This window comes from Bidens hawaiensis, unplaced genomic scaffold, assembly GCF_021521415.1.
Source record: "Bidens hawaiensis isolate Kalapana, Puna unplaced genomic scaffold, B.hawaiensis_p1.1 tig00015850_1, whole genome shotgun sequence".
NCBI classification, from domain to species: domain Eukaryota; kingdom Viridiplantae; phylum Streptophyta; class Magnoliopsida; order Asterales; family Asteraceae; genus Bidens; species Bidens hawaiensis.
In genome coordinates this window covers 595,749-608,699 of record NW_027492414.1, presented here as the reverse complement: position 1 = coordinate 608,699, position 12,951 = coordinate 595,749, and the positions used below count along the sequence as shown (strand labels likewise).

General features: G+C 37.7%; 2 protein-coding genes across 2 annotated transcripts; one reads left to right on the top strand and one right to left on the bottom strand.

Moving 5' to 3' along the window:
- The first annotated feature begins 4,701 nt into the window (after nt 1–4,701).
- LOC143549833 (uncharacterized) lies at nt 4,702–7,816 on the top strand. The gene is made up of 4 exons (XM_077040628.1): nt 4,702–4,819; nt 4,918–6,054; nt 6,828–7,264; nt 7,358–7,816. Exons 1-4 carry the CDS (start codon nt 4,702–4,704, stop codon nt 7,814–7,816), a joined length of 2,151 nt encoding a protein of 716 aa, XP_076896743.1.
- Nucleotides 7,817–9,293: 1,477 nt separating this feature from the next.
- LOC143549832 (pectinesterase-like) lies at nt 9,294–12,484 on the bottom strand. The gene is made up of 4 exons (XM_077040627.1): nt 11,432–12,484; nt 10,258–11,025; nt 10,056–10,176; nt 9,294–9,354 (listed from the first exon to the last, which is right to left on the bottom strand). Exons 1-4 carry the CDS (start codon nt 12,417–12,419, stop codon nt 9,294–9,296), a joined length of 1,938 nt encoding a protein of 645 aa, XP_076896742.1. The 5' UTR covers nt 12,420–12,484.
- Between the last annotated feature and the right edge of the window lie 467 nt (nt 12,485–12,951).

Sequence of the window (12,951 nt, the reverse complement as noted above, 5' to 3'; positions counted from 1 at the left end):
TTACTATATATACATATATATTGTAAATAAAATATTGAGATTCAAGCTTGTGAATCACAACAACATTTTTTTTAACAATTTTTCACTAAAATGAGAGTTGTTACGATACGCCGGGTCAGCTTAGGTTGTAAAATAATTTACGAGAAAATTTTGAAATAAACCAACCCGTGTAACGTAAATCGTTCTTGAAATGCTTAAAATTAAGTAGTGAAAATCATCATGGGAAACTAAGAAAATAAGGTTTGCTTAATTTAAAGCTCATTGTAAAAATAAAAGTAGAATGTCATGAGAAAGCAAAATAATTTTTATAAGGATTAAAATAAATTTTTTGCTCATGAGGAAATTAAAATAAGTGAATTGAATGTCAAAATTGGCTATGAGGTATCCATATGAATGACGAATGTCGTTTTGGGAATACAAATTTACGTAATGAAAAATTTTACCAAGTTTTTTATTTAATATCGTATAACGAAAATATCATGGTACGTTAGAATGACCGGCATTGTGAATCGAGAAATCGAACTAAACGATTTTTTTGTCTTTAAAATAAAATTTCTATGAAGTTTCGCATGAGGATTTCAAGAAAATTACAAGCTATAAGTTTGTGAATTTCTTGAAAACTCAAGGCGAAACTACCATAAGAAATTTAAAACGGGGAAAATCGTATGATGCAAATTTTTTTTTATTTGTGAAAATTTATAATGAACCAAAGATTGCATAATGAAAGTTGTATGAGAATAAATTTGGATAATGAAAATTCTACCATGTGTATTATATAATATAGTGAAATTAAAATGTCGTGAAAATTTAAATAATCGAGATTGTGAAATGATAGTTTCAAAGAAACGGGATTTTTATAAAAATACAATTTTTATGAAATCTTGTATGAAAACTTTAAAACAATTTAAAAACTATATAATGGGAATTTACTTGAGAATTCAACATAAGATTTATTATAAAACCTTTAACACGATGAGATTTATATGATAAAATTTTGTTTATAAAAACTCTAAATGAACAAATATGGCATATAGAAGATCATTAGGAGTAATTTGAAATATTTTACTTAAATTGAAGAAAAAATCACAATAGTCGAAATCTTGTAATGAAAATAATGGTGTGAAATCAAACTAAGGCCCCGTTTGTTTTTTTTAGAGATTTAAGTCTGAATCTGAATACCACATCTGAATGTTAAGAGGTGGTTCAAATGTCTGAAATCTGAATCATTAAGAGGTGGAGGCTAGAGACGAACCTCTAGTCGTCAGAGATGGAGCATAGTCTCCGGGTTAGAAGTTAATGGAGGCCGGAGACAAACGTATATTTTTTTTGGGTTAAGAGGTTTTCAGACCCACTAAAAGCTCTTACTGGTTCAGATGTTATTAAGACGCTGAACCTCTTAATGCCAGAAAAAAAAACAAACAGCCCCACGTCTGATTACGTCTGACCGAATCAGACGTTTTCCTCTATTCAGAGAAAAGAGGCAAAAATAAACAGGGCCTAAAATAACTTTACCATGTGAATTCAAAACATATGAGAATTAATCATAACGGACAAACAAAATTATAAAAATGAGAATTTTGTGATAAGAACTTATATGACAAAGTAAAAGTTAAAATTATTTAAAAATTTGAAATTTGTAAATAATGTCTTAAGTTTTAAAGGCGAAAAAATCGTGCATGAACCACCATGACTTGATATTCCGACACTAAAAACCTTTTTACAAAAATACCATGTTGGGGTCTAAACATGTGCACTTACCATCGCGTCTTTTTCATGTTGAGATACAACGGGATGTCAAAACACTAGTCCGCGTACCACTGAGGCTTTTATGTTTCAACACCAAAACTTGGATGGCGACTGGAACGTTCACATTTGACAACTTAAAGTGGTTGTCTCATATGAGACAGTCTTTAAGAAGATTTAAAATAACGGGATCCAAATTAAGCTCGTGATCCATAAAACACAATAAAAACTAATGTTTTTGCGGTAAGGTAAGGATACCTTAGATTATTATGAGAATGTGCGTATGTGTATATATAAAATCAAACAAAAGTAAGGTAAGGATACCTTATAATGTTCGAGTGTTTGATAAAATAAATAAGCATACAAATAAATAAGTGTAATGAACAATCGAGTAGAGTAAACACGTATAGGCAACACATATAAGGACCCTAAAGCAAAAACTATACTAAGTCGTTACGTAAAACCACCTATCCAATAGTCTTGTGGCTCTGATACCAATCTGTCACATCCCGACCAAAGGCGGCGGAACATGCCGGGGTGCAACGGATTGCCCAAAACACAAGACACTATTAAAGTGACAATATTTAATCAACTCATTTATTTCATAAAACAATAAACAATCACATAACTTGTTCATACAAAACAAATTGAATACAAGTAAACAAATATATTGTTCGTTGTGCTAATATCCTAATACTCTTGATAACGTTTTTCATCAAGTTCTCGAGTCAACCAAAGTCAAACATGTAACATTGCATAAAATAGAATTTGTTAACACAAAGGTTGGTGAACAATTTCATAGTTTTTTAACAATATGTATATAATAAGAACTGCCACCACATGTATACAAAGCGATAAAAAATAGCAACAAATTTAGATAAAATGTGATCGCTAATAAGAATACATTAGCGACACCGTCTATAAGAGAATACCAAATGGATTAGGATTTCTAGGATATCGCTAATAAGAATATATTAACGACACCGTGCTATAAGAGAATACCAGATAGTTCACGATTTAATATGAGATCGTTAATAAGAATACATTAATGACACCGTGCTATAAGAGAATACCAGATAGTTCACGGATTTATGAATCAACCAACCAAAAGCGGTAAACACATAAGCATATACACATGAGAGCATAAAACACCAAATCGAGCATTTATTTAAGTAAAGTATACAATAAAGTTTGTGGTTTAAGACTCAAGTATAAAGTATTTAGTTTGAATAAGTATGCAATATCACCCCCAAAACGAAAAACGAAAAACGGGGTATGAAAAGGACTCACATTCAAGTATATACTTGATTTGGTAAAATGACGAGTAACCGGAAGGATGAGGTTTAACGAGCAAAATCTAGGTGAAGGAAGTCTTGAATTAGTAAGGTTGTCTAGGATGTCTTTAAATAAAATAAATGATAGGAAATGTAACAATTTAAAGTTTAAGGTTTAAAATGTAAATATTTATGAAAAAATAATAATAGTTTTTTTTAAAATATAAGTTTGCTCGAAACCGGGTTAAAGTATCTTGCCCTTAATATTTACTCAACCTATGTTAAGTAATAAGGTGGGTAAAAAAGCAAGAATGCAAGCCCTTTTATAATATAGATACTAAAACGGGTTTTAACAAGTGTTTCAAGTTGTTGGTTCGGGTCTTGATAATTGGTCATACCCAAAGTCAACTTTCCAAAATAATGAATGTTATGAGATAACTCAATAAATTTTAATAAGACTTAACCAAGTATGTAATTCTATTGTTTTAAAACTAACAACGTCCGTTAAGCGAGTGTTCGGTTTTGTCGTTCCAAACTTTGTTATAAGATCAAGTTGAATCCAACATTTCCAAGTACCTAAGAAAATAATTAAAATCAGTTTATAAAGTATTTTTAAAGATTTATACAAGTCTTGATAGCTAAAAACACACTTGTGTGTCTTAATCGAGTGAAAATCGGTTTGGTTCGGTTTTCATCTTACAATAAGTTCATAGATGGTTTCCACATGTCCAAATATCAAGGAAATTGTATAATAATTTATAAATGAAAATACTTAAGTTTTACAACAAAAAAGTTAACAATAAAGTCTTTAAACGAAAGTTCGGTTTTTGGTTCGGATCTTGTTTCGGGTTGAGACCGAGGTAAGATTCTACAAACCCATAACCAAGGAACATCATAAATATGATATACGAACTAAAATGAGCAGGAGTTAATCATGGTTAGTAAGCAATAATAACGTTAAATGGTTAGATGCGGAAAATATATAACAAGGACCATGAAAGTCCTCCGTGAAGCCTTGCCTTACGAGCCCCGACACTCCACCGACCGAGGCCGAGGAAGTGACTACCTAAGGTAACAAGGGGTGTATATTATATATATATGTTGTACCATAAGTTATAAGTAACAAAACAAAAATTAAAGAGTGGTTCTTGTTATTAAGAAACCTTGAAGAGATGGAGATATAATCTTTGTTTGGGAGAGAAAAAAAGTGAATGAGCAAGATTAAAATGAGTGAATACACTTGTATTTATAGGCCAAGAGTTTAGAGAAAGACTTGAAAGGGTGTGATACGTATCCCCAAGTTTATTCAAGACGAAAGAACCGGGTCAAAATATCACCTAAAAAGGCTCAACTTAATTCACTTTTGAACTACTTGTTTGACCCATTTTTGGAGGAAAAACAGTAGGAGAGGATAAGCAGTTGTCAAGCTTCTTTTTAGGAGCAGTTAGTTAAATTTGTTTTGCAGATTTTATAAGTAGCGGGCATTGTTATTTTGTTTGTTATCTTCTTGTTATTTTGTTTTCCAGACTCAGTTTTGTAATTGGAGACTGCCCCTCTCGAATCGGGCCTTATCTTTTCAGTTCAGTAATAATTTGCCTGCGATTTTCTTAGTATCTATCAATTGGTTCCATTGCCGGGAATCGAAATGGCACCTTCAACCCGGAGTACGAATCACATAGACCCCATGGACGCCATTGCAGCTCAATTAGCAGCCATGGCTTCCCGATTGGATTCCATCGAAAGCTTGAAGGAGGAAGTAGCAGCCTTAAAAAATCAATCCCCTAATTTTAACCGTTTCAAGAGTGGGTCAGGACGCAAGATGAAGGTTAAAGTTCATGGCGGAACCACCATCCATACCGCCCATTCCAAAATATTGACCTTCCTACTTATGATGGAGGAGATCCACGTGGGTGGACTCTTAAACCAGAAAAGTATTTTCGCTATTATCATATCCCAGATGAAGAGAAAGTGGATGTTTCCTCTATGCATCTGGAAGGAGATGCTTTAGATCTCTACTCCTGGTTATCAGTAGATCAAACAGTTAGCATATGGGAGGAATTGATCCAAGCTTTTCAGAAGAACTTCGGTCCAGCCGAGTTCGAAAATCCAGATGAGTATCTTATTAGCATCAAACAAACCGGATATGCTCAAGAGTACCGACAAGAATTTGCCAAGAGGTCGGCTAGGGTTTCAAACTGGCCGGAACATTGCTTGCTAGGGGTGTTTTTGAATGGTCTAAAAGAGGAGCTTAAGACTGATGTACGTATACAAAGACCACGCAAGGTGTACAACGCCGCCAGTTTAGCCATAGAGTATGAATCCAAGATAGGTGCTAACAAGCCTAGTAAAAACACCACATGGAGTCCATGCCCGAAACCTAATATAGCAGATACAAAAAGCATAACCCACACTAACACACATAACCCCACCACCCAACGCCCTCCTTTACGAATCTCAGAAGCAGAAAAACAAACTCGTTTATCAAAAGGGGAATGCTATCGATACGCAGAAAAATACGGACCAGGTCATCGCTGCAAGACTGGAACATTCAAATTATTTGAAGCTTCTGATGGGTCAGATGAACCGATCCATACTAGTAACGAGGAGGAATTTGTTGAACAAGAGGGTTTCGCTAAGATAAGTATGTATGCGATTTTTGGTAAGTCCAACATAACCACAATGAAATTACAGGGTACTTTAGGAACCACAGAGGTGTTGATCTTAGTAGACTGTGGTTCTACTCACAATTTTATATTTGACACCTTGGTGCGAGAATTGAAGATGGTTTCTCAATTCATTAACCCGTTTGGCGTTCAGATTGGAAACGACGATATCATCAAGTGCAATCAACTTTGCAAAGATGTTTCTGTGAAATTAACGGACCTGACTATTGTCCAAGACTTCTACCCGTTCACTATCGGAGGAGCAGACCTGGTTCTCGGTATCCAATGGTTATCTACACTTAATACCATTCAAGCAAATTGGAACGAGATGTTCATGATCTTTACTATAGATGGCAAGAAATATAAGTTACAAGGTATATCCTTTGGCCCTCAAAAGTCCGCCTCTTTTCAGCATTTAGCTATTGATATGGATGTCAGACCAGCTATACCAGACCCATTACAACCTCTAATTCACAAATACCAAAAAAATTTCACTGAACCAAATAACCTGACACCTTTCGTACTGTTTCCCACTCAATTCCCCTGTTACCTAATTATGCCCCTCCAAATATTCGACCATACCGATACCCGTATTCCCAAAAAACCGAGATAGAGAAGCAAGTGGATCAACTGCTAACAGCTGGGTTCATACAACCTAGCACTAGTCCTTTTTCAAGTCCCGTTTTGCTGGTTAAAAAGAAAGACGATACTTGGCGGGTGTGTGTGGATTACCGTGCTCTAAACAAAATCATAGTGGCCGACAAGTACCCAATTCCCAATATTGATGTACTTTTAGACGAGTTGTACAGCGCAACAGTTTTTTCTAAACTTGATTTGAGGTCGGGCTATTACCAAATCAGAGTGAACCCATCAGACATAGCAAAGACGGCGTTTCACACCCATTCGGGTCACTATGAGTTCAAGGTCATGCCATTCGGTCTAACGAATGCCCCATCAACCTTTCAATCGGTAATGAATGATTTATTACGACCTCATTTGCGGCGTTTTATATTGGTTTTTTTATGACATATTAATTTATAGTCATAACATGGAGCAACATATTAATCATTTAGAATGGCTCTAACGCTTCTCCATGACCATCAATTTTTTGCTAAGATGTCTAAATGTTGCTTTGGTCAATCCCGAGTGGTATTTCTGGGCCATGTTATTACTTCTACTGGTGTACATGTGGAACAAGAAAGAATTTCAGCCATTCAATCATGGCCTATTCCAACATCAGTAAAGGAAGTACGCGGGTTTTTGGGGCTAACGGGGTATTATAGACGTTTCATCTGTAATTATGGGTTAATAGCTCGTCCACTCACAGCCCTAACTAAGAAGGACGGTTTCAATTGGTCCATGGAAGCCATAACAGCTTTTCAACAGTTGAAACAAGCATTAATGTCGACACCAGTCCTTCGTTTACCCGATTTCACCAAAGATTTCACCGTGGAATGTGATGCTTCCTCGGAAGGGGTGGGGGCTATCCTATCTCAAGAAGATCATCCGGTAGCCTATTTTAGTAAGGGTTTTTCACCTTCAAATCATTTTAAATCTGCTTATGATCGCGAATTACTCGCCTTGGTGCTCGCAGTTCAGAAATGGAATCACTATTTATTGGGCCGTCATTTCTTTATTCGCACAGATTATTACACTCTAAAGTTTTTATTGGAGTAGCGAATTACTACCACCGAGCAACAACGACTCTTACTTAAACTCATGCCGTATGATTTTTCTATCACTCATCGTGCTGGCAAAGAAAACAAAGGAGCCGACGCATTGTCACGTCGACCTCACTCAACTGATCTATTCACACTATCTGTACCCTACAGTTTTGAAACGGTTAACATTAAAGCGGGCCTGCTTTTGGACCCTTACACCAGCAATATAATCAGCCAATTAACAGCTGACCCTACTTCAGTTGCTGATTTCTCCTTAGTTGGTCAACTCCTCTTTTACAAACAACGTATGGTGATTCCCGATACTGCTGATATTCGAAGCAAATTGCTACACGAGGCACATGCAACTCCAGTTGGTGGTCACAGTGGTTTTCTAAAAACCTTAAAGCGTATTTCGGCTCAGTACTTTTGGCCAAACTTAAGCAAGACGTCCGTCTTTTTGTTCAACAATGTTTAATATGCCAGCAACAGAAATATGAGACCTTGGCTCCCGCAGGATTACTCCTTCCCTTCCCTATTCCTACACGTATTTGGGAAGACATTTCAATGGATTTTATTGTGGGGTTACCTGTCTCTAATCGGGTTGATACAATTCTGGTTGTGGTTGATCGGTTAAGCAAATATGCTCGTTTCCTTTGCTTATCGCATCCGTTTACTGCTAAAGGAGCCGCGTTTATCTTTTGCAAGGAGATTGTTCGTCTCCATGGATTCCCTCGTTCAATTATTTCCGACCGGGATGTCGTATTTCTAAGCAACTTTTGGCAAGAACTATTTCGTTTGTGTCAAACAAAATTGCATATGAGTACAAGCTACCATCCTCAGACAGACGGCGAAACAGAAGTGCTTAATCGGTGCCTCGAGGCTTATTTGAGATGTTTCGCTCATGAACAGCCAAATAAATGGAGCTCTTACCTACCTTGGGCTGAGTACTCGCATAATACCGGCTTTCACACTTCAACAGGTACAACCCCTTTTTCAATTGTCTATGGTCGAGACCCACCGCCACTTTCCCCGTATGTGGTAGGAGAGACTAAAAATGCAGATTTAGAGCACCAACAAATTTACAGGAACGACATGCTTAAACTTCTTCGAAGTAATCTCATGAAGGCTCAATATCGAATGCGTAACCAAGCCAATAACCGGCGCCGAGAATTGTCATTTCAGGAAGGCGATTATGTTTTCCTTAAAATACAGCCATATCGTCAGAAAAGCTTGGCTAAACACCGTTATGACAAACTGTCCCCCAGATTTTATGACCCATATCGCATTTCCCACAAGATTGGTGCGGTCCCTTACAAACTAGAGCTTCCTTCAGATGCTCGTATTCATCCTGTGTTTCATGTTTCTATGCTTAAACCAGCTCGTGGCTCATTTCCATCTACTCCAGCACCTCCTTTACCCATTACTAAAGATTGGGAGGTCGATTTGCAACCCCAGTCGGTACTTGCACATAGGTGGGTCATTGAAGCTGGTCACCCTGTTCTAGAAGTCTTAATTTTGTGCAACCACCGCCCTTCCGAAGAAGCTACATGGGAAAACTACGATCTTCTTGCTGCTCAGTTTCCAGATTTTCGCCTTGAGGACAAGGCGTTTTACCGGGAGGGAAGTAATGATACGTATCCCCAAGTTTATTCAAGACGAAAGAACCGGGTCAAAATATCACCTGAAAAGGCTCAACTTAATTCACTATTGAACTACTTGTTTGACCCATTTTCTGGAGGAAAAACAGAAGGAGAGGATAAGCAGTTGTCAAGCTTCTTTTTAGGAGCAGTTAGTTAAATTTGTTTTGCAGATTTTATAAGTAGCGGGCATTGTTATTTTGTTTGTTATCTTCTTGTTATTTTGTTTTCCAGACTCAGTTATGTAATTGGAGACTGCCCCTCTCGAATCGGGCCTTATCTTTTCAGTTCGATAATAATTTGTCTGCGATTTTCTTAGTATCTATCATTTGAAGGCTCCACCAATAGAATCTCATGCAAAAATGTCCATTGGTTGCTTTTAAATTAAAGTAAAACCATTATTTAAAATACATAAAAGAAATCTGGAAATTATAGTTGGTAAAAATATTTATGGGATTAATTTTTGGAAACTTTGGTCCTTGAAGTTCGTTTTAGATCGTTTTGAGCATGGAATAAGCGTTTTGAACACCGTTAAGGGCCTTAAAAGAAAACGATCGCTTGGAACATGATTATAACTTAAAATACACTATTTTATTAATATCAAAGGATTCAGAAAGCAAAATGGGTCGCGTTTACAATACAATTACGAATACAAATTGAACCGAAATTGAAGAATGTCACAGTATCGTCTTCCTTTCCATACTCTAAACCTTTCCGTATCTACAAGTAAGTTCATTTGTATTTCTTTAGCCCCCGAAACAAGATGCAGGCTTCGCCATCTATCGTCTATATGCGTGGCAGCATATATAAGAATACGTAAAAATTTCGTCACTTGGAAAAATACATGTTTTAGAAAATGGTGATGGGTTGTAGTTTTCTCCGAATATTGCTTGCTATTAATTATTTATATATACATGGCAGCATATATAACAATACATGAAAATTCTGCAGTCTATAACCATACGTAAATCCACATAAGTTTCTAATAAGGGGTGGATCCAACACCGCCATTGAAGCTAATAACTACAAATGCACGTACTAACTCGTCACTACGTTTTAGTAAACTTTTTAAATAACCTGTTCAAGACAGACCCCTTTTTGTCTATAGATGGGGCTGCTTCTGGTGCCAATGGCGGACTTATAACCGGTGCGCTTATCTCGCTCTCCGGCATCGCATTGCCCGGGCTTTCAGCCGGAGCTTCATCATTCGGTTTATCCTTGTCCTTCTTTCGTTTCTTCTTTTTCTTTGATTTCTTATCGTTCTTCTTCTTCCTTGAACCCGAAGAGTCGTCATCATCTTCATCGTCGTCACTGTCACTATCATCACCGTCTTTTGAATCATCTTCCGGGGGTTCAAACATGAAATCCGAGGTGTAAGGCACACCTGTTGGTGGGATCCATGTATCCCCGATGATGAATTTGCCAGGCGTGAAACGGTTTATCCGCTTTGTAGATAACTCTTTCACGCCTGGCCATTGCACGCGGTGCAACTTGGAGGCCCCAGGGCCGTGGTTATTGAACTCCGTGTAGAAAAGTGTATCGAAAGCGAATGATTCGTTCCATGGTAACCAGCCTTGAGGCTGGATTAAGTCATCTATGAACGATTCCATTATTACTGTTCTTGAAAACTGCTTCCATGGGCGCCCGAGGTAGGATTTTTGTTGCATTCTGAACGGAAAGTATACCGGATCCGCCACAATGCTGCAGTTTTGGAGGACGAGTCCGGTTGGCTGTCGGACTTCCTTACGGCCTTGTGCTGTAACAATGCAGTTTTGGTTGTCTTTCGGCTTCCGGACAACCATGATGCAGTTTTGTAACACGACTGCACCGTCTCCAAATATGAAGTCGATGGTACCGGAGATGGTGCATTCGCGATAGAACTGCCGGTATGTGTGCGCGTAAAGGGTGTCCTGGTAACCGTCCATGCGACAATTGTAGAAGATTGTTCGGTCTGCGCTAACGCGCAATGCCACAGCTTGGTGCTTTTCAGGACCGGCTGTGTTTTCGAATGCAATGTCCCTTGCCATGAAGAAGTCCCCAGTAACAGCTGCAAGTTAAGTTATTTAGGCTGAGTTAGCTTAGCTGTTCAAAGACAATTGCAATAAAGGTAGTTTTGTGTAAATGTGCATCGAACTATTAAAATTTACTTCAAAGACTAATAATTCATTGGAGAACCACATTTCGGTTCTCTTCTCTATCGCTTAAAAGTACAATTTGTTTTTCTTTCTGTTTTTTTAGAATGGGCGGCATCTCCCAGCTCTTGGAGAGTCGCCCGTGCAATTAAGTCATGGATGGTTTCCGTGTCTACCACAGGCGGCAACCGCGTTGTAAAAAATGTTATACCCCTAAGTGAGTAATGGGTATATATATATATATATAATCCATTTTTAAAATAGGAAGTCTTAAGTTTTTTTGTTTCAACAAAGATGTTATAAACAAATATGCATGCTTACCAAAAGTTGCAGTATGGTAGGTGGTAATTCCATCTATGAAGTTCAAGCCCCCTGTAATTCTTGTTTTATCCGGGCCATCGCCTATCACCATTACATGAGTCAAGTTTTTAGGGATTCGGATGATCTCGTTGTATACGCCCGCTTTAATGTAGAGCACGTATGGGATCTCTCCTTCAACAGGAACACCTTTCAGAGCTTCATTGATGGATTTGAACTCTCCACTCCCATCCAGTGCAACAGTAACGTTTGGAATGATCTTCGCGGGTTCTTCTTCAAGCATTCTTTGCCTCCTAACATCCACCCATTCGGGAAGGTTGTAATCGTTGTTGGAAGTGGAAAGAAGCCGACGATTAGCAGCTGGGGGCACACCAAACGCCTGAAACACCTGTGCGAAATCCGTGATCAAAGCAAGGCAGTTGCTGGTTAGCTCCATAGACTGGTTCAGCAACTTTCTCATTTGCTCTCCAAAATCCCCTTGAGTTTTCTCAAACCCATCTAGACATGTTTCCTCGTAGGATATTGCACCACTCATCCATATCTTGAGTTGGAACAATGCTTGGCCTAAATCATTAAGATTGAAAATATTAATGTTTTCAAAAGATCTTTTAATATCATCAACCGCAAGGCCTGCAAGCTCCTTGCAACTCTTGAGAGCATCATCGGTTCTCGGGTCCTCTTGGATCTCTTTCATGAGTGACGAGTTCTTAGCCGCGGCCTCCAGTTGGTCTATTGTGATCTCGAACAAGGTCTTTACATGGTCATAAGGATCGGTGGATTGGGTGTTAGCTTTAGTAAGGCTGTCAACACATGTCTTCTTGTAATCCGTGCTATCGCAAACCGCTTTGATGGAGGCCTTAATCTCATCATCAACCTTTGTGCTTTCGGATTTGGGTTCAGAAAATTTGTTCACCATGACGATCAATGCGATTGCGACGCCCAGAAGCACCACCGAAGCCACGGTGAGGATGGCAAGTCTTGCCTTGCTCATCTTTAATCCTTAATATGCCCCTTAAGAAAGTTATGTTACTTTCTTTCGTGGTTTTGTCTCCTATCTCTTCTATATATAAAGATATAATCATACAATCTATATATCTAACTAACTAACTAACAAACTTTTTTTGAAGAATTAGAGAGGGCCTGATCAAAGTGTAAGCTAGATTGACCCTCCCTCCTGTTGAATCTATTACACAAAGGCCTCCCCTTTCGAATATGTTAGAATTGAAGGAGACCTTTAATCTTGGTATTAAAGGTAGGAGCCAAGAAATTTTGAAAGAAATATTTTATAGGTTGGTTGCCTTTTCTGGTTGAGAAGTTGAGGTTTAGAGGAAACTTAGAGGCTTGCATTTTCTATTTTTGAAGGAGAGGACCATGATTTTTCCAATTCATGGTGACATATTTAATCATACACATACATCTAAACATGAATATCTATATACTTGTTAGTATGTGTGTGTAAGCATGCTTGCTTTATTAATTAATATGGGCTTTTCTCAAGAAAATTTTAAAGAAAAAGAAATCAA